This window comes from Vipera ursinii (assembly GCF_947247035.1).
Source record: "Vipera ursinii genome assembly, chromosome: 2".
Taxonomy (NCBI): Eukaryota; Metazoa; Chordata; class Lepidosauria; order Squamata; family Viperidae; genus Vipera; species Vipera ursinii.
Window position 1 is genome coordinate 115,195,745 of NC_139513.1, and position 27,852 is coordinate 115,223,596.

The 27,852-nt window shown below is 34.1% G+C and overlaps 1 protein-coding gene across 6 annotated transcripts in view; it reads right to left on the reverse strand.

Moving 5' to 3' along the window:
* Positions 1-27,852, reverse strand: part of MAP2K4 (mitogen-activated protein kinase kinase 4) — a 78,411-nt gene that overhangs the window by 34,908 nt on the left and 15,651 nt on the right. For all 6 annotated transcript variants that reach the window (XM_083354412.1, XM_083354410.1, XM_083354411.1 and 3 more), the window contains 3 exons: positions 26,083-26,182; positions 19,896-19,991; positions 5,064-5,238 (listed from right to left, as the gene is read on the reverse strand). In XM_083354412.1, coding sequence (XP_083210538.1) covers positions 5,064-5,238; positions 19,896-19,991; positions 26,083-26,182 — 371 coding nt within the window. The remainder of the gene's footprint in view (positions 1-5,063; positions 5,239-19,895; positions 19,992-26,082; positions 26,183-27,852) is intronic.

Consider the following 27,852-nt stretch of genomic DNA (forward strand, 5'->3'; position numbering starts at 1 on the left):
ATGACTAGACGCCAAAGGCGCACGGAACGCTGTTACCTTCCCACCGTAGTGGTCCCTATTTTTCTACTTGCATTTTTCACGTGCTTTCGAACTGCTAGGTTGGCAGATTCTATGACTACAGTAGTCTAAAAATGAACATTCGTAGGAAGACATCGGATTGATAAGGTGAATGAGGACTGTTCAAGCATTACTGATGGCACTATTACACTATTAATGTCGCATGAATCAAGATTTTTTAAATATTTAAAAGCAATGACTTTATCCTAATTTGGTAGCAAAGATACCAAACTACACTAGAATCTTCTTACATCTACACTGAGATCTGCAATAAATAAAAAAGCACCACAACTTTGGTGAAATGTGTAGATGGCTCCCCCCGGACCTTGCTAAAGAATCATTCACCTTCAGGTTGGTGGATGGAAGCCATCTGACAATCAAATACTAAATTTTATCCAGTGAAAAAATGCCAAACTACATCCTGGATTAATATTAGCTAATATGCTTAGAACTGGCTCACTAGACTAAAAAGGCAGATATACAGCGGCCTCACATCATCTCAGGCCTGCATAGCTGTCTTTTCTTTCATTGAGCCTCCTCAACCTTGTTTACTTCAATTGCTATTTGCAGCAAGTGGTTTTTCAGAAGAGGAATTCAATTCCTCTTTCACATCGGTGCTCCATAGACATCCCTTTTTCAGTTCTAATGCAGACATTTTTTAGCAACTGTAAACAAACAAATTTAAAACTATGCATGTCACTGAGTTATGACGTAAGTAATCACATCTCACATTAAAAGTCCTTATAGCAACAATGTCTACTCACATTATGGATCTCTAGACTTCACTTCATTGAAATATGGGATCATCAGTGCTTCTCCAAGGAAGTTTCCCAGTCTACACAAGCCACAAAATAGCACACACAGAATCTAACTTTTGTTTTATTCCAAAATTTATTTATTTATTGTTATATTTATTACATGTTTTCTGGGCAAATTCTTCCAGAGCTATCTATTATTCTGCATTCCAGAAAACAATAAGCAAAGAATCCATCTCTTTATTTGGAAGTTATGGATATTGAAGATATTGCCTATTATCAAAAAGTGAAGTCTTGACTATAAAATGCATTGGGAAACAGAGGAATAATAAATAATGTAGATAAAAATCCCAAATCCAAACTAAACATCTAGCTGATTATGGGATCAGGGTTTCATTTTTTTCATCGTAGATTTTTTTTTTACAGTGCAGGGTCTGCATTTTCAAATCAACCAAATGTTGGATCTATTCACTGTGTCTTGACTGGTCAGATTTCATGGGATAAGACTGAGTGACCAGCCCAAAGTCATCCAGAAGGCTTTCATGCCTATGGTGCGACTAGAATTCACAATCTCCTGGTTTTAGTCAGGCATCTTAAACTACTAGACAAAACTGGTTCTTTCTTCTAAAATTGATTTAACATTTATTTTCTTCTAGTAGTCTCTTTAACTCAAGCAATATCTGAGTTATTTATGGCACTGAATAAGCCATCAGTTCCTCTAACCTTTGTTGTTTTCCTTTAGATCTAATCATTCCTAGAATGTTAAAATCTCCTATAACCCAAGTACAGTCCTGACACCAATAGTAAAGTTCTTTTTTGTTTTTCTTGAATCATTAATGTGCTATGTGACAATCTACTCATTCCAACTCTTGAATTTGTTCCTATTTTATAAATTTCCCTCGTTTTCTGAACAACCTTTTCCTTGAACATCTGAATTACTTTTGGCATTTTATTGCCACTTCCCATAGAAATTCAGAATCCCCTCTCTTAAGTTCACTTTTAGCTGCCATTGAACAGATGTGCCAGAAAGAGCTGAGGTAAATATTTCAAGCAGACAAACCAATATTTAAAAGCATAAAGCACATAGGTATTCTAGATAAGATTAAAATTATACAGTATGCAAAAGTAATGCTCAGCCTAGATATAATATAAATAATGTAGAATGCATGGCTTGCTTAAGCTGACAAGTTAAAGCCTAAAATGTTATAGAAGTTCTGCTAATATTCTAAATCCCCACAGGAAGTCTTCTTTGAATGGCTACCCTTTCATCTCAGAATTAACTTATGTTTAACCTCTCTGGAAGAGCTCTAAGAATTGCATAAACTTTTTCCGGACAACATGCCAGATGGTTATTATAAACAGAACTCATAAACTATTTCATAATGTATCCAGAAATCACAGTAGAAGAAATAAATATAATTGTACCATACCAAAGAGGGACACCTTTAAACAACAAACTTTATTTTATTATATATTTTTTATTTTTTAAATTTATATGCCATCTATCTCACTGTTGAAGTGATTTTGGACAGCTTACAAAATGATAAAATATAAAACACAATTAAAACTTGTAGAGTTAAATGGACACTAAAAACTAAGGGAATGAACAGCATGGGGTGGGGTCTTCTCTCTTACCCCATTAACTGTCTCCAACATAGAGCATTCCCCACTGGGGTCACAGGCCAGCTGGCAGAAGCAGATTTTAAGACTAAGCGGGTGGTGGCGGATCTCTCCTCAAGGGCAGAATGTTCCAAAAGATGGGGGGCACAGGGAAAAGGCTCTTTTCCTAGATCCCACCAACCCAAATTCCTTGGCAGATAAGCCCTTTCTGCTGGAACAAGTGAGGTGGGCCAATCCCACTGGGGTGAGGCGGAGCTTCAAATACCCTTCATATCGGTAGTCAATTTATGACCCACAATTGAGCTCAACATTTCTGTTGTTAAATGAGATATTTGTCAAGTGAGCTTTGTCCCATTTAATGACCTTCTTGCCACAGATGTTAAGTGAATCACTGCAGTTGTTAAGTTAGTAAACTGGTTGCTAGGTGAACATGGCTTCCCCACTGACTCTGCTTCTCAGAAGGTTGCAAGAGATGATCACATGACCCTGGGACACAACAATGGTCATAAGTAAGAACCAGTTGCCAAGCATCTGAATTTTAATCACATGACCATAGTAATGCTGCAACGACCGTAAGTGTGAAAAATGGTCATAAATCACTTTTTTCAGTGCATTTGTAACTTTGAACGGTCACTAAATGAACTGCTGTAAGTTGAAGACCACCTGTATTATGTGAGTGGAAGTCTTTACACTAAACCAAACAGTAACAGTAAAAATGGCTGTAACGCTTTCAGACAAATTTATACTCTCAAATAATTCAGTTCTTATTTTTGAAAGTGAATAAACCACAGCCTCAGGTAAGATTCTTCTAATTTTTTCCTAGCATAAAACATAATTCAACAAAACTGCATTCCCCTACTAAGAATAAATTACACAAATTTAGGGCAAAAGAGGATAATGCCATTCCATGCGCTTTCAACCTCTTGAAGTCTGACCAGCAGGACATAATAAAATGACTGCCTACTGATCAGTAAGTATATTGCTGTTTTTAAATTCTCTGCTATGGAAAAATCATTAAGGGCTTATGACTAACAGAGCTAGTACCACTGCGCTTATATTGTACTTTTTCAATGCAAAAGTATAGTTTGCACTGTGAAAATGTATAATCTACAGATAGTGATATAGATGATGTTATCTATGTAATTAAACTTTCAAATTATTAAATGTAAAACATTATTTTACTAGCTTGTTTAGCTTTTTGGCATTTGCAATGTAAAACATGCATTGTGCATGCATTAGGAAGAAGCCTCAAAATAATAACCAAACTAATGTACTTTTGCTGCTATTATGCTGAAAGGGTCAATTCATGTATGATAAATACATTTCTGCTTTTTGCTGATCTCAATGCTGTAGCAGTGCAAACAAGCTGCAAAATGCATGTTTAACTGTTCCTTCTACAGTTAGCTATTGTAATTTTAAGACTTTTTTTAAAAAAAATCCCACACATTTTCCAGTCCCACCCAGTCCTTTATTGCTACAGAATGAAAAATGAGACAAGAAGGCAGAAAGCAATTCTCAACATTCCCTCAAACCATATCAAGTTCTTTTGGATAGCAATCCACTTAAAAGTGTAGTGATCATATTGTGTTCCAAGTTTAGATCAAAATATTTTGATTTCATCTATACTCCTAAGACACTGGAATAGGAGTGAGGAAAACTGATTCCTTCATTACATTTATTGATGTAAGTTAAAAGATATCTACAGTGCTGCTGGAGAAAAGCTGTGGAGAATATTTAAAATTCCATAAGCACATTGGTTTAAATCAGTGGTTCTCAACCTGAGATCCATGGACCCCGGGGGGGGGGCACGTCTTGACAGGGGGGGTCTATGACAATTCGCCGTGGCCAACTCACCATGGGTAACCTGTCAAGGCCAACTTGCTGCGGGATAACTCGCCACGGTCAACTTGCCACACTACAACTTGTTACTGGACAAAAGTTACACTAGTAACAAAAAATGGTGGAATAGAATCATTAAAGAAAGGATGCAAAAGGAGAGACAGAATGAAATGTAATCAACATAAATTAAAATATTTTTTTATTTTAAATAATTAAACAGAATTGTTAAATTGTTCTGCAGTGCGTTGTCCCATGGCAAGTTGGCTCTGGCAAGTTGTCCTGCGGCAAGTTGGTCATGGTGAGTTGGCTATGGTGAGTTGGCCGCAACAAGTTGGCTGTGGCAAGTTGTACCATTCCCTTAACAGGGGGTCTAAGAAGGCTTGAAGAAATGGTTATGACTTAAATTTTAAGTTTTGGTGGTCCATGGCCCTGGTATTTAAAGGTATTTAAAGGGGGTCCGTGGTGAAGAAAAGGTTAAGAACCACTGGTTTAAATTAATGATCTGTCCATGAAAAAGTATTTTTATACATCACTTTTGTACATCACTACAACCTTTTAACATTTTTAATCCCATGTTATGCATATGCAGAAATATTTTTTAAAGGACTATTTTCTTCAAACTTTGTATCATCAGATAAACCAGTAATAAGACAGTTCTTTCTGCTAATACCGCACTTACAAAGTGCTGTATAACGACAGACATTTGTTGAGTGCTAGATGGATATAACATTAAATTCTCCATCATGTTTTGCCCTACTATTGGAAGTACAAATAATTATGGGCATCACCTACTTTAACAGCCATAATTTGCCCACTTGGTTTGTGGACCATTTTGTTGACAGACCCATAAGCGCCTCGTCCAATTTCTCCAAGGTCTTTCAAGTCCTCTGCAGTAAAATCCCAATGCTGTTCAGGGGAAATCTTCAATTTTCCTGATGATTCAATGCTGTGTGTTCTCAGTCTCTCTCTGTTAAAAAATTTGGGAAGGAATTTTTCCACATTTTAAATAGTTTAAAACTTTTTTCAGCAGCACCAATCAAAAGCATTTATATAGAGGAATGTACACATAGCTAATGCAAAAAGATAAAACTCCCAAGAAGGAGTGGGATGGGGCAAAATGCAAGATCCTAACTTAATTTTAACTACTACAAATGAAACAAAAAATATTATTTTTTAACATTATGTCTTTGAGGATATTTATAAATTCCTGGCTAAAACCTATTACAAGCAGTGCTAGGAAATGTTTTGTAATTTGTCCCTTTAGAATAATTATATGGCAATAACCATCTTTTTTATGATCTGTATTAAAATATCATTAAAAACTTATATCTGTAGTCAATGCATTTTTATAATTGGTTGATCTTAACACAAAACGCCAAATTATAAGGGCTTTTATCTGTTCAACTTCCAAAAATCATTATAAAGCAACTATTTAGTGTATTTGTAAAGTAAATTAAAAGCCACAAAATGATTGTTGCTAATTTTTATCTCTAAAGGAAAGAAGGAAGTGTATAAAAATATTTTTGTGGCAGGAGAGCCAAATAAAAACATTTTATATCTGATAAGATATAAGAGAGATGTGAATTGCTAACACTAAACTCTTTAACTCCTACTGTGGAAATATTTTAGATTTACATTTCAAAGTTCTCCTAACACTGTTAAAACTAATTGTCTTGGGGAAAAAAACCTTTTTAGTTCTTAGACATGGCTCTTTTCAGGAACGATGCTAAGCCAAGATTTTGTTTCAATTGTATGAATAAGTGCCTACATAATGTTGCATATCCTTTTATGGTAAACTAGTATGTGATTGTATTTGAACAGCGCAAACTATAGTATTACTGCAAATCAAATAGAAATATATAGTTTTATTGAGGTTTCCAAGTATAAATTGACTGAGATGTGCAGACAGATAGAAGAGAAAAACAGGCATTATGTAATAACATATCATTATATATGAATACTAATTTCCTAAGGCTTTTGACCCTTCCCCCTTCATTTCAATATTTTAGGGGACACCATCTACACAGAACGAAGCACTAATGGAGGACTGAGAGGCACAGAATGAGGAAGGCCATATGTGGTTGGATTTTTTGTTATAGAAAGGTTATTTTTTTTGTTGTAATTGTGATCTGATATTTTAGGGTTAATTATATTTTTCATGTTTCCACCACAAAATGACAGGAAACGGTGCTGCTCATCTTCAAAAATCATCCCAAAGCGTTTCAAATGTATAGAAAAGAACCAACGGGTGGAGGAGATTATTAACCTTTGGGACACAGAAAACATACAATTCTCTTTAATATGAACCTAGATGTTCAACATAGCTAGGCTTTCTAACATAAATAAGTGAATAAAAAAAATGAAATAAAAAGTTGAGTGGAATTGGAGTTTAAGCAACAAAATTTCAAACTTTGCCACGACACTCATAAAAACAATCACCCCAATTAAAAGACCATCATACTGATGCTATGAATTCAGCATTCCTATGCTCCTGCTGGAGTCCTGCAGATTATCAGTAAAATGAAAATACTTGCATTTGAGGAAGAACTTGTGGTTGGGGAAAAGATTCAGATACTACGGAGGAAAGCAGAACTAGACATCTCAATTCCTAGAGGAAAACACTTGGATTCCATAGTAATTGTCTTCTGCATATTGCTGAACGTGTAGAACGGGGGTGCGGAACTATGGCCCTTTTACGATCTGTGAACTTCAACTACCAGAATTCCTGAGCCAGCTGGCTCAGGAATTCTGGAAGTTGAAGTTCACAGATCGTAAAAACGGGCCATAGTTTCCCATCTCTGGTGTAGAACATAATAGCCTTCTGTTCCAGGACACTGATGATTCAGATAAAGAATTTAACTAATGATAAAAACAATTACATCATCATACCCATAATTTCCTCCCCCATAGCCCTTTATATAATGTCTTGTATATCTTAGGCAGGTAACAAGAACATAGCTCATGATCGCCTGAGGTGTCACAATTTTTCTAGGACTCAGTTATAGGGTTTTCTCACCCCATTCACCTTGCAAATACTCATTGCCCTCACTACTTAAGTTAGTTCCTTTTTAGTTTAATACAGACTTACAATGAATAAACACGATAAAACGTTAGTGGAAATTAAGTTTTTAACTTAAAATCAAATACCTATTATCATTGTTGTTCAAAAAAATAATTTGGCTCCGTGCAACGTAAACAAAATTACTTCTTTTCTATCCAACCTAACATTAACATCATCACGATCTAATTTATTCAAATTATAGTTCATAACAATTTCTCATTAAAAATTTAAAAATCCATATTACAAGCATTTGAAATTAAACTCAAAGGGACAAACATTTAGAAGAAATGAAACATATAAGTTAAAGCAAGATTCAAATTATATAATCCAATATATTTTAAAAAGTCAATACAGATTTTTGAAATTCTATTGAAGTGTTAAAAAAAAAGGCGAAAGATTTATACGATCTGAAGAGAAACCAGAGAAATATTGGTCGCACTAAAGAATTAGAAGAGTGGGAACAAATTTGGAAGAAAACTATAAAATTAACGTTAGCAACGGCATTTAAAGAAAATATGTACAAAATGTTGTATAGATGGTACTTAGCTCCCGCACGAATTTCAAAAATGTTTCCCAATGCAAATGACAAATGTTGGAAATGTGATTCTGCCAGGGGCACTTTTTACCATCAATGGTGGACTTGTCCAAAGGTTAGGCGTTACTGGACCAATATAAAAAATTGGTTATTTCAAATAACAGGATATGATCTTCAATTGGACCCAGCTATTTTCCTCTTGGGGATGAAGCCACAAGAAGTACCAAAAAATGTTTGGTATCTAGTAATACATATTACAACAGCGGCGCGTATGATTTATGCGCAATATTGGAAGACGAAGGAAATCCCAACGGACTATCAAGTAATAGAGAAAGTATTACTATGCGCAGAGTCAGATCGAATGACATATATTCTCAAAGGGAAAAGTGAATCACTTTTCAATAAAAGTTGGGACTCCTGGTATTCATGGTTACAAAATAGAATATTTAATCTCAACGGGGGAAATACCAGATGATTGTGTATTATTATTTGAGGTATAGAATCTGGAGATATATACAATTATAGATTTCTAATATTTGGTAATTAAAGGTTACTTAGCCTGGGATGCACGAGAAAAAGAAATTAGGGGTAGTATTACACTCCCCGGGTCCTGTCTAATGTTGTTGTTTTTGTTTTTTTGGTGTCTAGGATGTTTTGGTGTTTTTCTATTTGATGCACTTTTCAGTACTTTGTAATAATGTTCTTGTTTTTTTATTTAAAATTTGTTTAGTAAAATTTATAAAATTTTTTAAAAAAGAAGTGTTAATATCAGTACATTTTCATTTTTGATAAGTACTTGGGGAAAAATTGTTTATTATCTACAGAAATTATTTACAAAACTACAAAATTAAGTGAACAAAAGACAAACAGAAGGGGCAATTCCAATCCTCAATTTTACTGATATATCCAAAACGAAGGACATCTGAAAATAATTTGAAATTAAGTACATTTTATCTTTACCAATTACCTACTTATGATTGAGGATAATAAACACTCACGTAAAAAACTATTTTGCACAGCAATGATGGAAATAAATGTTCTTTCTGTATAACTGACATATTTGGAGTTATTCCATAAAATGACTTTGTTACAGTTAGTTTTCCATTCTTTGCAAAATATTGTACAATCTTTCTTTGATGGATAAACAATTTTGATGGATAAACAATTTTATTTGTGTTTTTAAGTAAAAATGTTTAACTATGGAAGTTGTTTGTGTTTTCATCAAGAACTGTTCTATATCCATAGTAACTCTGCTATTATTTCCTACAACTTCACTGTCTACAAGAGAACATCCACAAATGGATGATTAATTGGAATTTTGCATCACATTACCTAGCATGTAATCTACAAACGTTTATACGATAATCAATATTTTTAGCCTTATAGATGCCATAAGTTTTTAGAGCATGGATATCCAGCCTTTTAGCTGACCTGGGCCACACTGAATGAAGAAGAATGATCTTGGACTACATATAAAATATATAATATAGTTAATACATATAAGTCACAAGTCACACAATAATGTTAAAAATATCAATAAAGAAGCATATCAATAGCTCAAGGTTGAAATGAGGGGTCTTTGGTGCTCTCTCAGCTTGGTTGTTTCTTTGCAGACTTTTCATTACCCAAACTAAGTAACACCATCAGTGCTAGTAAGGAGTGAGGTTTGCTCTCAGTTTATCTTCTAGGCTAGTGGCTTGCCCTGTCACTATTGGTGGGGATGGTCTTGGAGAGGGGTCTTCAAACTTGGCCCTTTATGACTTGTGGACTTCAATGCTGGCTGAGGAATTCTGGGAATTGAAGTCCACAAGTCTTAAAGCTGCCAGGTTGGAGACCACTATTCCTAAGTTTCTTTGACTATTAAATGATTGCAGGTTCTTTCATCTCTTGCCTAAAGGTTTTCTAGGCAGCATTTTCTCTCTCTTTCCTCAAAATTATCTATTAATTTCATTATACAAAGAAATAGCTTGTTTAGACAATCTCTTTGAGGTGTGGAAAAAGGGGAGAGCTTAGCAACACAACACATAAACTGATTGCAATGGCAAACGTGACTGACAGAGAAATGCTGCAAAGGTCATAAATATAGGCATTGGTCACAAATGTCCTTTTTCATCACCGATGTAACTGCAAATGATCACTAGGCAATCATTAATCAAGGTCTACCCCTGTGATATTTCTTGCCTGCTTTTAAGGGCAAAATCCCACCTAAACCAACTTATAAACAGGAAGTCATGCTGTTACTATTGCCACTATTACTACTCACAGTTTGCAAAATACTGCCAAGTGCTCTATCTGAAATGAGGTCCTCCCATCCCTCTGAGATCCAGGTATTCCTTTTTTTAATAGATTTTATTAGTTTTTATGGGGTTAGGGGTAAGGTAAGAGTCGGGATTAGGGTTTGGGTTTGGGTTTTTCCAAATAACATTTTCAATATTTAGCAAACAGCATAATGTCTGGGTACATGTATTTAACTAACAATAATATAGTTAATTATCATAAACAATATGTTAATTCATCACTCAATAGCCTTCTTCTTACTAATATAAATTCAAAATTACATATAACATTCCTTTCTCTCTGACTTGTTTTTCTAGCCATTGATAAAAATTTTCCCATGTTCTAAAGTACACCGAGTCTTTAGAGTCAATTTATCGATTTCTGCACACTCTAGAATTTTCTTAATTAGTACTTCTTCAGTTGGTAAGTTTTCATTTTTCCAATGTTGGGCAAATACCATTCTTGCTGCCGTTAATATGTGTAGTATTAGTTATCTACAGTCTTTCTCATAATTAGCTCCTATTATTCCTAACAAAAATAATTCTGGCTTAAAGTCTATTTGTTTTTTAGTCATTTTCTCCAACCATAAATGTATTTTAACCTAAAATCTTTTTCCTTTAGGGCATGTCCACCAGATATGATAATAAGTACCTGGTCTCTGTTTACATTTCCAACAATTGTTTGAAGTATTTTTAAACATTTTTGTTTAATCTCACTGGTGTCATATGTCATCTGTAAAACATTTTATTTAAGTTTTCTTTATATGGCACTGCTTTAGTTAATTTAACATTTCTTTCCCATAACTTTTGCCAATCTTCTAATTCTATATTATATCCAAAATTCTTTGCCCATTTTATCAGTTTCTTTTACTTGTTTTGCCTCCATCTTTAAATTTAACAGAAATCTATAGTTTCTTAATCAACTTTTCGTCTGTTTTTAACAGTACCTGATCAAAGTCTGTCTGTTCTTTACAAAATCCCATTGTTTTAACATCTTTTTCATATCTCGTTTGAATTTGCAGATATGGCTACCATGCTAAGTCAATACCTTGTTCTTGTAATTCTTGTCTGTCTTTCAATTTTCCTTCATTGTACAAAATAACTTTATAAGTCACAACTTTATCCTAGTTAATTAAATTTGGGTAAGCAAAAGCTTCCGTTGTTGAAAGCCATTTGGGTATCTTAATGTAATTTTTTTCTTTTATTCTTTCCCATTCTGAAAGAGATGCATTCCTTATAAAATGGTTTTCAAAGTATCTATGTATTTTATTCTTTCCATATCACAGAAAGGCATGGCAACCGATTTGCAGGTCATGTCCCTCTAGGTACAATAGTCTTTTATCTCTAAGCATTATCCATTCTTTAAACCAAATATAACCTCCAGTCCGGCAGTCCAAATCCTCTACAAATGCTTCTTGTAGCATTTTCACTTTGATTCTAGCTTTTTTTCCTTGCCAGATCAATTTCAATATTATTGTATTCAGTTCATCAAAAAAGGCTTTTCCCAGGCTTACAGGGATCGTTGAAATAAAAAGAGCATTTTTGGTAAGATATTCATTTTCACTGTCGCTATTCTCCCCAACATTGAAAGTTGGGGGTTCTTCCAATTTTCCAAATCCAATTTTGTTTTAGCAGTCTTACATAATTATCTTCTTTTACTGTTACACATTTTGCTGTTAAATACATTCCCAAGTACTTGACTTTTTTAACTATTTGAAGATTATTTTTTGTTAGTTGATTTTTTTATTTTTCTGTTAAATTCTTTGTTAGCACTTTGGTCTTTTCTCTGTTTATTGTCAACCCTGCCACTTCTCCAAATTTTTCTATTTTCTCCAAAAGCTTAGTGCTTGTTTCCAGTGGATCTTCCAGTATAAAAACCAGGAAATCTGCAAATGGTTGTAATTTATATTTTTCATCTTTTATCTCCAGTCTTTTAATTTCTATATCTTGTCTAATGTTTCTATTCAGTACTTCCAATGTTAATATGAATAGTAATGGAGATAGTGGACATCCCTGTCTTGTGCCCTTTTTAATATTGAAGTTTTCTGTAAGATTTCCTTTTACAATTATTTTGGCAGTTTGTTTACAATAAATTGTTTTGATTACATTTATAAAGTTTTTTTTTCCAAAGTCCATTTCTGCAAGTTGCTGAAACATAAATTGCCAGTTTACGTTATCAAACGCTTTCTGTGCATCAAGGAATGTTAAGGCTCCTGGCCCAGGTATTCCTTATCCTGGTGTTTCAAAGGGCCTTGAAGATCTAGCAAGGATTAGTAGGTCTGCTTCTGGTGCTGTCTGGTATTTGTCATCTTTTGTTCCTTGTTTTTACTTACATTGTTTTATTGTGGGTTCGTATTTTTAAAAAAACCTGTAAACCTTCTAGAGTCATAGGGAATAATAATAATAATAATAATAATAATAATAATAATAATAATAATAATAATAATAATAATAATAAGTAGTAGTAGTAGTAGTAGTAGTAGTAGTAGTTGGAAGGGACCTTGGAGGTCATCTAGTCCAACCCCCTGCTAAGGCAGGAAACCCTATACCATTTCAGACAAGTGGCTGGCCAGTCTCTTCTTAAAAACTTCCAGTGTTGGAGAATTCACCACTTCTGGAGGCAGGTTGTTCCACTGGTTAATTGTTCTAACTGTCAGGAAATTTCTCCTTAGTTCTAGGTTGCTTCTCTCCTTGACTAGTTTCCATCCATTGCTTCTTGTCCTGCTTTCAAGTGCTTTGGAGAATAGCTTGACTGCCTCTTCTTTGTGGCAGCCCCTGAGATACTGGAACACTGCTATCATGTCACCCCTCACCCTTCTCTTTGTTAAACTACACATACCCAATTCCAGCAACCGTTCCCTATATGTTTTAGCCTCCAGTCCCCCAAACATCCTTGTTGCTCTTCTCTGTACTCCTTCTAGAGTCTTGACATCTTTTTTACATCCTGGTGACCAAAACTGGATGCAGTATTCCAGGTGTGGTCTTACCAAGGCATTGTAAAGTGGTATTAGTACTTCACGCGATCTTGATTCTATCCCTCTGTTAATGCAGCCTAGCACTGTGTTGGCTTCTTTGGCAGCTGCAGCGCACTGCTGGCTCATATTTAAGTGATTGTCCACTAGGACTCTGAGATCTCTCTCACAGTTGCTACTATTAAGCAAGGTACTACCTATACTATACCTGTGCATTTGATTTTTCCTGCCTAAATGTAGAACCTTACTTTTTTCACAATTGAATTTCATTTTGTTAGATAGTGCCCAGTGTTCAAGTCTGTCCAGATCCTCCTGTATTTTAAGCCTATCTTCTGGAGTATTGGCTATTCCTGCCACCTTGGTGTCGTCTGCAAATTTGATGAGTTTCCCATCTATCCCCTCATCCAAATCGTTGATGAAGATGCTGAAGAGCACTGGACCCAGAACAGAGCCCTGGGCCACCCCACTACACACTTCCTTCCATGTAGATGCAGTTCCATTGAGGACCACACGCTGAGTACGGCCTATCAGCCAGCTACGATCCATCTGGTGGTGATGCTATCTAACCCACATTTTTCTACTGTGCTCCTCCACCCACTTCTCCTTAACTCACAGTTCTGTAGCCTTTCCCAGCAGCATGACAGAGTGTATAAGCTTAATCAATAAATAAATACTATTAATAATAACAACAGCAGCTAGTTACTAGTATCTGCTAGTACAAACTCTGGCACTAGAACAGAGGGAAAAAACCGTATTCAGGAAAAGTAAATCAATTAAATAACAGTGATGAGACTTTAATGAATCCTAGGTAGATGATGATTGACCAAAACAACCACTTTCAAAGATTTAAATTTGTTTAAACACAATCAGAAAGTTCCTTATCTGATCTTAAATTAAAAACAGCTTGACATGGATAAAGGAAATCCCAAATTGCTTTTGTGCTTTAAATATTGGAAGCGTTAGGGTTAGTGTTTGGAAATAACACATCAATAATAATGAAGTTGATTCCATATAATTGTTTTCTCTGTCTCATTCCTACCAACACTACCAATTTACATTTCTAGAATTGAATTGAATTGAATTTATTCAATTTATATGCTGCCCTTTTCCCTAAGGACTAAGGGCGGCTCACAACAATAAAAAGTTAAAAAACATAAAATACAAAATTTAAAAAAGAATTAAACCATAAATGTAATAAATACATAACAATTAACCCAATAAAACCAAATTTAAAACTATAGTCAGTCCAGGCCCGATTGTTGGAATATCCATGTCTTCAGGTCACGGCAGAAGGACCGAAGGTCAGGGGCCATCCGCAGCTCCGGAAGCAACTCATTCCAGAGGGTCGGCACGCCTGCAGAGAAGGCTCTCCCCCTGGGGGTCGCCAGCCGGCATTGCTTAGCCGACGGAACCCTGAGGAGGCTGACTCTGTGGGAGCGAACCGGGCGATGGGAGGTTGACAATGGCAGCAGGTGGTCTCACAAGTACCCTGGGCCTAAGCCATGTAGGGCTTTAAAGTTAATTACCAGCACCTTGAATCGCACCCAGAGGGCAACCGGAAGCCAATGCAGCTCGCGCAGGAGTGATGTAACATAAGCACCCGCGAGGCCACATTCTGCACCAGCTGAAGCCTCCGGGTGCACTTCAAGGGCAGCCCCATGTAGAGAGCATTGCAGTAATCCAGGCGAGAAGTGACAAGGGCGTGGGTGACTGTGCATAGGGCATCTTGGTCCAAAAAAGGGTGCAACTGGCACAGCAGGTGAATCTGTGCGAAGGCCCCCCTGGTCACAGCAGTTAGATGATCCTCCAAGTTAAGTCGTGAATCCAGGAGGACACCCAGGTTACGGGCCCTATCTGAGGGGGGCAATACCTCCCCCCATCAAAAGAGATGGAACATGTTGGACAATACGAGATGCTGGTATCCACAGCCACTCGGTCTTGGGAGGGGTTCAGCCTGAGCCTGTTCCTTCCCATCCAGACCCGCACCGCCTCCAGGCACTGGGACATCACGTCAAGGGCATCACTGGGTTGACCCGGGGTGGAGATGAACAACTGGGCATCATCCACATATTGGTGATACCTCACCCCAAAGCCATGGATGATCTCACCCAGCGGCTTCATATAGATGTTAAACAGGAGGGGGGAGAGAACCGACCCCTGAGGCACCCCACAAGTGAGGGACCTCGGGGTAGATCTCTGCCCCCCTGCTAAAACAAACTGCGAGAGGCCTGAGGTAGGAGAACCACCGTAGAACAGTGCCTCCCACTTCTAACCCCCTGAGCCGTCGCAGCAGGTTACCATGGTCGATGGTATCAAAAGCCGCTGAGAGGTCAAGTAGGACAAGGACAGAGGAACAACCCTTGTCCCGGGCCCGCCAGATATCATCTACCAGTGCGACCAAAGGTTTCCAAAGGTTGCTCCACACAGAATTATTGCCTGTAGGTGTTATCATTTTACATTATTAGTTTTCTGGAAATAAGCTAGAGCAAACACTACACCAAATTAAGCTTTGCCTCTTCAACCGAATCATTAATGGGTCTGAAGATTTTTCACTTCACGACCTTGTCTCACTAATTTATAAAATCTTACTACTTTCACAACTTCTCTTCCTGCGGTACTTCTACTTTTACTCAATCAAATCAATCAAGCTTAAAGATTCATAATGATTCCTTTCCCAGAAGTATGCTCAAATAGACTAATGCTTAAGCTATGCATCTGAAGCAGAACTTTTTTCAAAGCAGATATTCATCAATCATTTATTTTTGGATAACCAAAAAGCCCAATCCACTTTTTCTGTATTCTCTCATTTCATCTTGCTTCAATCCATCCACTCATATTACCTAATAGAATAGTCTTTTTCCATATGACATTTGAGTCGCTGTGAGCGAGTAGGCGGCTCTATAAATTTTCTAAGTAAATAAATAAATTTGGATTCTTGTGCAATTTTCCACTACTCATCCTTGTTTCTTACATTACTGATATGCAACATGGGACATCTCAAACCTATGTACTCTTTCATATGAAACTACAATAAACTATATGATCCTAGCCCATACTTTCCAACATACTTAATATACTCATCATCTCATTTCAAGATCAAATTACCTTTAAGTCTATTACATCTTTTTCCTTTCTTTCTCTTATTTTCACAAGCAAACTACTTATCTATTTTTCTCATTTCATTTCCTTATCATTAACTCTTCTTCCATTCTATGTGTCAGAGTGGTCACCGGATGAGGCCAGAGATATTTACCCCCGACCAGGGTTTTGGCCAATCAAGGACTTCACACAATGCTTTTTAATAAACAAAGGCATACACTAGATAATCAGCCTTAGTCTTACCTGTACCACACGAAGCAATCTCTGCTAAAATCTGGCCAGTTTTTTCCCAATTGAATGCCATAAATGCAACTGAAGTTTAGTTTTATATCTGGTATGGTAGTGCGATTTTAGTCAAGCCAAGGTTCTGCTACCTGTACCTGGAGGTACAGGCTATATAATGACATATTCAGGAAATAGAGTATTGCTCAATTATATATCCTAATCTATTATATGGAAAAGTAAATATATTCAAATATTTCCCCAATTGCTAGAAAAGCTATAAACACATATATACAATACTTAGAATAGACGATACAGGTAGTCTCTGGGTTACAACAGCAACTGGAACCACAACTGCTACCCCTAAACAATGCAGCCATAAAACACATGACATCGCTTACTAACAGCAATTCTAGGAGTCCTGCTTCCTGTCATTAAATAAGGACAGCATGGGTCATTAAGAAAGGATCTCATGTGACCACACTTCTTTTGATTTTGTTTTGGGGAAGCCAGCAGGGAACATTGAAAATTGGGATCACATGAATGCGGGGACACAACAGCTGGAACTCTAAGGGCTCTTCATACGTCTCCCTTGTTCAGCGCCATCACAAGTTTGAATGGTTGCTGAATGACTGATCATAACCTGAGGATCATATGCATAATTAAATCCATAAGAATAACAGCAACAACTCATTAAAGGTCTTCATATTAAGGAATCCAATTTCTATCAAAAGAAAGATTGGTACAGACTTTAAAACTTAATTCTTAAAGTGTGTAATGTTTAGTAATGCATTTACTAAAATATTAATCATAATTTAGAGTTTTACAGGAAATGTCAGAGTTCTATTAAAGGTAACAGAAATCATATCATAGTCATGAGACCATCAACATTTAATAGTCAAAGACAATCCTTCTCAGAGACAAAATAAGAGATAAAAAAACTTGCTTAAACATGAAGAGAAAACTCCTGCACTCTTGAATTCTGCTGCTTTTTTTCTAGGCCTCCTTTAAATTCCTCCTTTCAACAATGTCAGAAAAGATATATGAAACTAGTAAGACAGCTACAGCTTTGTAGAAATTGGGGAAAGAGAAAACATAGAGAATAAATGGCCTACCATTCTTTCTCATTCTAAAATAACAATATATCAAAGTATGTGAATACACATAATACATTAATTAAAAATATCAAAAAAATATCCCTAAGCCGTAACTAAGGCCATTTCATTATCTTGGCTTGTGATTTAGACACCACCACTTGTTCTCGGTTCTTGAGCATGAACATCTGCAAAAGTTTACACATGAGCAGTTTTTTTGTGTGCAGAATCCACCAAACCATCCATGGCAGACCAGAGATGATTATGGGTTCAAGTCTATGAAGCTGCTCCCTGGTTAGTGTATGGAGCTCCTGTACTTCTAATTAATGCATAAAATAAATGTATACTAAAACAACAACACAACATCATAACAATAATGAACTGATCTAGGCACAAAAAGAGAGAGGTCCATCTATCTTCTGGATTTCTGGGAAACAATTCATAAAATGAAATATTGCCAGGCTTATTTATGTACTAAGATTAATTATCCTTTGACAAGTATTATAAGGAAGTTTATAATTGGAATATTTTATTGAACTTCAAATTACCTCTGAAATAGGAAATGATTTAATTTATCTAATGTATAGCATAAACTGATTTCTTGATAGAATGAGGCACTAGAAAATTTCATTTTTCTGCCTGTATAACGACAGAACTAGCACAATTATATCCATTCTTTAGTTCCACATTATCCAAGTTATGTAAAATTAGGAAATTGTAGTTTTTCCTGGCAATGCTCAAGTCTCAGCAGCCTCAATGAGTGTTGTAATTGTGTCGCACATTGAGTAGTAGCTTTAGTAATATCTGTGGGGCCAAACGTACCTCAGCTCTATTGTATAATACAACTGACTGAGAAACAAGGTTTCCTAAGGACATTTTTGAATGTCTGAAAAACCTCACAAAATGTTATTGTGTCTCCTAAGACCATCAGTAATTAATTAATTATGTATGTATATTTATAGAAGGCTTACATACTTACTGGATCGCTTGAGAATACAGTAATATATATTATTTCAAAACAGATTCAGGGCAATTTTCACATACTGCAGTCCTATCTACGAATGTATTTAGCAGATACATCTTGAACTTTCACATATCCATCATTTTCTAAACTTGATAATTTTACAAAATTATGGGTAATCTATCTGTAGCTGCGATTGTAAGATAAGATATTTGTTCACAAGTTTTTGAGGAATCTTTTCAAATGTATAAATACTATTTATAGATTTAATGATGCTTAACATTAGTGTTGATATTTAAACACTTTATTTTGGTTAGCCTCTGATAATCTGAATCTTAGAAACTTATAACTAAAATAAAGTTAAAATACCTATTTAAAAATATTTTTAATAGTTAGTGTATTCCAGGAAAATGAAGTCTGTCTGTTTGAAGCATACTGAACTCACTCATTACTATTTGTAGAATACAAAATTTCATCAAATAAAATTTATTCAATATTTTCTGCATATTTGTTTCTCAAATTACATGCATATCCAGACCTCTGTAGATATCCTTTTAATTAAACTAAGCATGAATTGAAAACGCCAAAACTCCTTTTATTCTCTTAGCATAATTTTAAAGCAATCTTTTTTTTCCTCTATGTCCTCTGCAACAATCCACTTTTAATAACGAACATGTCTCTGAAGGATGCATTATTATGACATAAACAATGATTTTTAAAAGGGCAGGCAAGATCTGCAAGTGAAGGCCTTTACATTGTTGTTAAGCTCAAGCCGGCAAAGAAAACTATTTTTTGAGCACCACCTGTTGGCATTAAAGAATTGAACTGAATTCCATCAAAATTTAATCTTATAAATAAAATTACTGAGTTACATATCAAACCTTTACACCACTGCTTTTAAGTAACCAACATTATGCAGAGTACAGAAAAGGAATAATATGGTAAATAAATTAAAGGAATGTAATGAAAAGAAAATGTAAGTAAAACTAATTTACCAACATCATTCACTGCACCTCTCAATCTTTTTGTTTTTGCAAATCATTCCTGCTTTTATCACATCTATGCACTGCTTTTTATACTGTTTTGGTTCTTTAAATGTCTTGCCTTTAATTGTGTTTAATTTTAAAAGAAGGCTATTGTAATACAAAGTAATTTTGAAAATACTATTATTTTGACAATAATAATCATTTTAATGCCAGTGAGAGTTAAAAGAGAGACAGTACAGACAACAATAAATTCATTTATACAGATAAAATGAGTATGTAAATTGAGTTATTTCATAATTTTATAGCTGTATTAATTCATTCACAATATGAAAAATTCCTGCAAGTTACTATAATTGTGCTGATGATCTCTTTTTGGCTATTATTAACATATTATGGGCTAACACACAGTGATGCTTACTGTAGCCTGCTGGAAAGTTTCACGATCATCTCCGCCTCTCTCCTTTTGAACGTGAAGGGGGCAATGTGATTACTACCCATTGTTGCTTGAGTATCACTTCAGCCAGGAAAAGGATTATAAAAATGACAGGAAAACACAGTGCTGTTACCATATAATGCAAGGACATGCATAAATAGTCACTGAGAAGACAGCCTGTTTCAGACAAAATATACACATTATTTATCCTCTTTATCCTTTCACTTGAAAAATAAAAAGACATTATACAACTTTTATATATCTATATAAAAGATGTCTTTTTATTTTATATATATATATATATATATATATATATATATATATATATATATATATATATATATATATATATATATATATATATATATGTTTTCTGAGGTTTTCGCGGGTGCCTGTATGTGGATCCTTGGTTTTTCGGGTTTTTCCCCGCGTAGAACTAAAGGTGTGGGCGCAACGTTTCGACGGAGTCCCATCCGTCATCATCAGGCTTTAGCTTCCTTCTTCTGGGAGAAGAAGGAAGCTAAAGCCTGATGATGACGGATGGGACTCCGTCGAAACATTGCGCCCACACCTTTAGTTCTACGCGGGGAAAAACCCGAAAAACCAAGGATCCATATATATATATATATATATATATATATATATAAAATGTATATAAAATAAAGGGAACATAAGATAAGACATCCTACTATTAAATACAGTACATTGTGTTGTTTAAGTGTTCCCTTTATTTTTTGAGCAATACATACATACATACATACATACATACATATATCTTATATATATAGTATATAAGTTAATTTGAAAGCCTTCTTAAAATCATTGTACATTAAGCTGAACTGCATTAAATAAAAGCAGAAGGTTACAGTCTGAGGCTTACTTGAAATAAGTCATATGAAAATCTATTGAACTTCTTAGCAAATCCATTACATTTTAAATTTAGTTATTGTATCAATGAACTACAATGCATTAAATTGTGAACTGATAAATGATCTTAACGACACACTGGTTTTTTCATATTGTTTCATCATATTTTAATCTTACTGCTTTTGTCTTGGATCAATCAATCAGGAGTAGTAACTATAATTTGATTTTTAGGATGGAATGGATTTAATTCATTATGAAACACTGAAGAAGATAGGTCACTGCTCATTTAATGGTTTCTTTGAGGAACAAATAAGTATTTCTGGATTCTGTTCTTTCACTGATATTTCCAGATAGGAAATATCTTATATTAATTCTAATATTCTTTAATGAAGGAGGTGGAATAAACTTGGGGTGGGGGTGGGGATTAAGAATCTTTCCACAGAAATAGACAGGAGGCAATGCATATAAAAATGACTATTATCAAAATCTCTTGAGCCTTCTGCATAGAAAGTATAAAGAGATAACTAATGCTTCCTTTTATGTTTTTTCAGAAGGTTTTTGTTTTTTTAATAAAATCCAACTAGAGGCTTTAAAAGTGAAAGAATAAGAGCTTATGTTATATTAATCATATTGAGAATTTGAACAGAAGGGGAGTGGATGGGAGAATCCAATGATTTCTTTTGGGAATTTTTTTAAAATATACATGGTAAACTCAATTTTGAGGCAACTTGTTCAAAGATAAGCTAAAAATTACTACAGCATTATTGATACATCATATATATAGAGTTAATAGAGTCATCACAATTCCTGAAATGACACATGTGAATATGTCCTTTCAAATACTGAAATAAGGGTGCTTATATATAGAACTAGACATGAATTCATGAAATATAATAATTAATCTAACCCTGCATTCTCAACTGTTTGAGAAAAAGTAATCTACTTTGTTTCAGTAGTAATTATTATTTTAATATAATTTCATATAATTCTTATAAAAAATTGCTGCAAAAATAGTTCTCATTGATTTCACTTTATTCCTGACTTATTATTGTCAGTTTTAAAAGTGGGAATACAGTTGCTCGAATCTTTCAAATGTGAACAAGTTATTACAATTCTCCTTTCATGAAAAGATAATGTCAGCTCTCTAGTTCTAGAATATTCTGAGATAATTCTACAGCATACTTCAACACAGATACTGAACCAGCAACTGAGATTCCAAAGGAATGCTGAAAAATTACAAGGTTAAAATATCAGTAACCTATTTTTATTTTAGACATAAAAATAGTAGGTATGGCCCAGATTAATGCTATGTCTCACCTGATATGGCTTAATGAAAGCAGAGTCGCTTTTAATTTGAATTGCAACAAGAGGAGCTAAAGGCATAATTAACATCTGACAATTCCTACAGCATCTTGCAGCCAATAATCAAGAACCTTTGTACTATCTTGCAGCCAATAATCAAGAACCTTTGTACTATTTCATTACAATTTTTTTTATTTTTTGATATATTAGCCTGATGTATCTACCAAATTAATTTTATTTTACAAAGCCAACACTAATTAGGTTGACGTTTCTTTCTACAAAGCTACTGCCCTTGGATATTCTAAGCAACTCTGTATCTGAAGAGAAACATAGCTTTTAGAAAAAAGCTCATAAGTTGACACTTGCAAACCAAAGTTTAAATTACTATATCGCCCTCTCTTACTGTGATTAGTTCAATAGCATTAAGCAAAAATATGAAACATAAATGACCTAATAGCAATTATGAAATGATAATCAAAAATAAATTTTGAAGGAATGCAGCCAAACCAAAAATCTAATGAATTCCAAAGACCAGATACTGCAGCTAGACCACAATACATAGGATGGAGCCACTTTGGAAGAAATGTCCATAAATATTTCAGTGGATTTCTGGCACAGTTCTGCAAATAGCTACATAGTATCTTTCTAACTCCCACCTCTGAATTTCGGCTGAAATCGAGGACTTTATGCCCAATACCTTAAAATTTGACAGCAATGCAATAGGAAGCAAGAAGCATAATTAGTATTTCCATATTCTGTTTTCAATCTAATTCATCATAGCTTCTTAAATTAACAATAGTAGAGATATAAATGATCTTTGTCACAAGCTCATTATCACTATTATAGCAGTATGTGTTAATTTCCTTTTTTTCTGTATATATATTCTATACATTGTTTTCTGTATATAATATTCTATATTGATCTACTATCTATCCAGCCTCCAAAATAATCTATTAGTATCTTTTATTAAAGACTGATTCTAAAACTATCTGTATCTAAAGTATTGTAGCCAAGCAACAGATACAAAATATATATAAATATGAATCCTCACAGTGGACAATTGCCTACATTATGAATGCATGGTGAAACTAGCAATGGAAAAGTAAATTATGTTTAAAGAACATGAACTGTCAAACCATACCATGATCTACTGTAGATACTATATAAACTAATTCAGAAAATCTAACTCAGAATGATTCTGAGCATAAGCTAATAATCACAATCTATAAATATTCAAATATAATTAATGGTAATAATAAAACAGCTATTCCAGAATCAATACAGATATATTGCATATATGTTACATTATAATCACAAAGACAACAAGTAAAGTAACTTTTACAATGCAAACAAAATATAACTTCCCAAGATGGAACAAAAAATAACATACTAGTCATATATACTGGCAGCCAAATTTAATAAGTAGATTTTTAAATAATGACCTTTAAAGAAGATATATTTTCTATATATAAAAAGAAACAAACTTTTAATGGAAAATTTATCAGTGCCTCCTAAGCAGAACCAGATTTACAATCAAGAAAATATATCTACAGACAATTTTTGAAGAATATACACATCACTAAATACTTCCTTCTCCATTATCCTGAAAGAAATAAAGATTAAATTAAAACTTCCAAAATGGTGCATCTCTAGACACAAAACCCCTAACTCATAGAAGTGGGCTGATGCCTCCTTAAGTAACACCAGCTGCCTGCAATTAGTGCAGGTTCGCATCCCACCAGGCTCAAGGTTGACTCAGCCTTCCATCCTTCCGAGGTAGGTAAAATGAGGACCCAGATTGTTGGGGGCAATTAAGCTGACTTTGTAATAATGCTGCTTGGGGTGTGTGTGAAAGCCCTAATAAGCAGGCATATACATAGAATGAAGGCTACTGCTAAGCTTGTAAGCCGCCCTGAGTCTTCGAAGGGCGGGATATAAATGGAATTAAAATAAAATAAAAATAAAAATAGAAGGAACCATTCTATCTGAACTTTCCTATAAACGGAATGACACATTATTTCACAAGAGTAATCAACATAAGTTGTGTGGAACTGAAGTTTAATTTAAAATCAATAGGAGCAATTAACTGTATAAAGGAAATCTAGAAGACTGGAAAGTATATTTAAACCAATTACAGTCTTGGTCTCTCTGTCCATAGTCTTTTATACTATATATTAATCTGAATAATCTACTCAAAACAGTTCAAGAATACTAACATAAAGGCTTTCAAAAGGCATGTAAAAATCTTCCAGATAAAAAGATCTTATTTGTTAATTTACAGTATCTTAAAAATGACGGTAAATGATGAACATATGACAAAAGTATTTAACCCTGAAGACTTCAGTGCAATTATACAAATATATACACAGAAGCAGGTGCACTGAATTCAGTGGAACTTGATATCAGATAATTGTAATTTTAACCTGAATTTCTCAAAGTAGGAGAATCCATAAGGCAAGAAAAAAATGATACAATGGGTCTGATTATTACCCAACACAATTTATATCACACAAACTGTCATAGATTATGGATTAATTTATTATTCACTGAAAAAGATAACAATGCTGTATTGTTAAGCACAAGTTATACAGGAATTGCATTGAAACAATCCCAAATTCACTATAGTCTTCGAAAGTTAATTACTACTACTACTATAAAAAGCTTTCTTCCATTTTCTATTTTGATAATGCCATTTAACTTTAAGAACATAGCAATAAGCAGCATAAGTGAAATTAAGGATGCCAGGATTTGAACCTTGAAGCTATTATGACAAAAGCCATTATCAGAAAGAGAAATTTCAATTGGGAAGTCGCTGGATGGAAACATCATTGTAAAGAAAATCTCTAAAATTGATAGATGCCTACTAAAAATAATTTCTTGTAAAGAAGAAAATTATCAAAAAAAAAAAAAAAAGAAGAAGAAGCACACTGCAAAAAAGGCATAGAAAACATGAGGCCAGTGTGAAAGACTGAGCCTGGAGAGTACACATATTGTAAGAAGAAAGTATTGGAAAAAAATTGATAGACAAATCTGAGAACTTTGAAATTCTTTAAGATTTTTTTAAAATATCCAATATTTTCTAGCTTTTGGATCTTATCATTTAAATATATCCTTATGTTGACTTCATCGTGAGGAATAACATCCTTTCCAACACCTTTTATTATTTTAGCAATAATAATAGTAATAATAATAATAATAATAATAATAATAATAATAATAATAATAAAAAATAATAATTGTTTTGTGAATAGATGTAGAACTGAAACAAAGCAGAACAATAAAATTGCTATGTTTGTTGAAAATGAAAAACTGTGTGGACTATAGCGAAAAAAGCACCAATCCATCCAGCCAAGCACAAGCATTTCATACTGTACAGTAAAAACTCTCGATATATATAAAGGTTCTTATGAACTTCATCAATAAGCTTCTGAATTCTTAAAATGAAAGGTAAAGAATTCCAGATTTTACTATACTTGCAGCCTGAGGAAACAGATAGGGTTTCAAGATATGTCCTACTATATTAAATGCCCAATTGTTTTATACATCTATCAACTTTATTTCTGAACATAAGACTATTCTGGATGCTCTTTCTTGAAAGCTTAATGAATCTAGTAATTCCTGGAAATCTGTATTTTATCACGGTTTATTTTTTTTTAAGGAATTTTTTTTGGAAATGAAATGCCTCAACTGTATCTTTCGTAAATACATTAGAAGGTAAGAATATAACAAACTTGAAAAATAGAAGCATTAATCAGTTTACTCATTTAATGGCTTTAATATAAGGGAATATGTCAATGAAAAATAACATGGGTTTTTTATATACATTCAAAAACAATAGTTTGAATTTAAGTAAGGGTAAAGTAATATATTCTAAATTTCTCAAAATACATTGTAGGTAGACAGAAGATATAAAATCTTAGTCCAAATAAATATTTTTGTGATTTGGATTAAATATATGTGAGACAATAGCTGTAGCTTGTGGAACTTCTGACTTTATACTCACATGTGTGGATTCTGAAAAGGAACTCCGGGGTTCAAAGTAAATCGTGCTGTGGTTTTGAAAGGTGGGTTTGCAAAATTCAGCTTCAGTGCTCTGCGCTTACCTGAGGAATAAACACAAACTCTGGTCGGGAAGAGAACATACATTACGATATTAAGAACATTAGAATACAACAGGAATTTAATAACCTCTTCCTTGCAACATTTCAGATTAGCACTGAGCAATTTTTGATATCATTCACAAAAACAGTAGGGTTCTCGTATTTAGCACCAAGTTATGTGGCTCAAAGAAAAATCTGCATCAGAGAAATAACTTGATTGCTCCTGATTTATCTTTCATTGGTGTATTAAATAAATTACATTATTTTCAGAAGTTAATAGTAAAGGTATTCCATTTGGATTTTCAATATTATAACATATCAATTATATATAAAAACCAAACACCAATTGCTTGAAAATATGAGATGTAGGGCGTAGAACATAGGAGAGTAAATAAAAAAAAGAGTGATTACAAGTGAATTACAAATAGTTTGAGTAATCAATCACAAAACCCGAGAAGAACATTCTGTTGCCATTTCCTGATGGATAGCATGGGATTCAGAAAACAAGAAAAAGTGCATGTCACTATAAAGATTGTGTTACAAGTGAATATACACAATAAATCATAATTGAATAACAATTTAATGAATAAAGCACAATTTGTTGCTTTTAACTAAAATGCCTAGGCCATAAAATTCGATTTATAAACCACAAAATTTCAAACCCAAACCAAATAAATTTAGTGTTTTGTGGGAATTATTAATACCTACAATTACTGAGAAAACAAATGTAAAAGTGCAAGGTTGTTGTTCTCATGGCCAATTAACATAGGAAATGTGAAATTCCAGAATAAAACAAAAAATTACTGTATTTCTAACTTAAAAGCTAGGTACTAGTCTTGCCTGAAGAACTTCCCAAACTTTGCTGTGAATGCATATGGCTATACCAAAGACCCTTCCACTGGGATTGCTGCAAAGATGGAGTTTTACCACAACTGCAAATAATTTAGTGCCATAACATTTTAATCAGTAAGCTTGAACATGAACAAAATGTTCATATGAAACATGCCATTGTATAATATACGGCACGTAATACCTGGCATAGTGATATCTATTATAAGCATTAAAAAGTGTATGGTGCATTTACTAAGATGTACACATTCGAGAGAGTTAAATCCACAGTAATATTAAACATGCCCATAAAACACTTTATTGCCATATACTTTTTAATCCTTGACTTATGAAAACAATTAAGCCCCAATTAAGCAAGACAGTTGTGAATTTTGCCTCATTTTGCCACAGTGGTTAAGTGGATCACTGTGATTGTTAAGTGAATCTGCCTTCCCCATTGATTTTTCAGAAGGTCTGCAAAAGATGATCACATGGCCTTGAGACATTGCAACTGTCAAAAATAAATGCCAGTTGCCAAGCATCTGAATTTTCATCACATGACTACAAGGATGCTGCAAGAGTTGTCTGAAAAACAGTCATAAGTCACTTTTTTGGCACCGTTAATTTCAAATGGTCACGAAACAAAATTTTGTATGTTGAGGACTATCTATATGTGACTGTTTATTTCTACTGAAGAAAGGAGAGAGGAGAGAAAACTTGAGAAACACAATTTAAAAGAAGTCCTCCATATTTGGCTGCCATTTCTAAATGTAAATTTAAACTAAAATCAAACACAACATGCAAATACTTTACTTTTTCCTGTAAGGGCAGTCCCATTCCAAAGT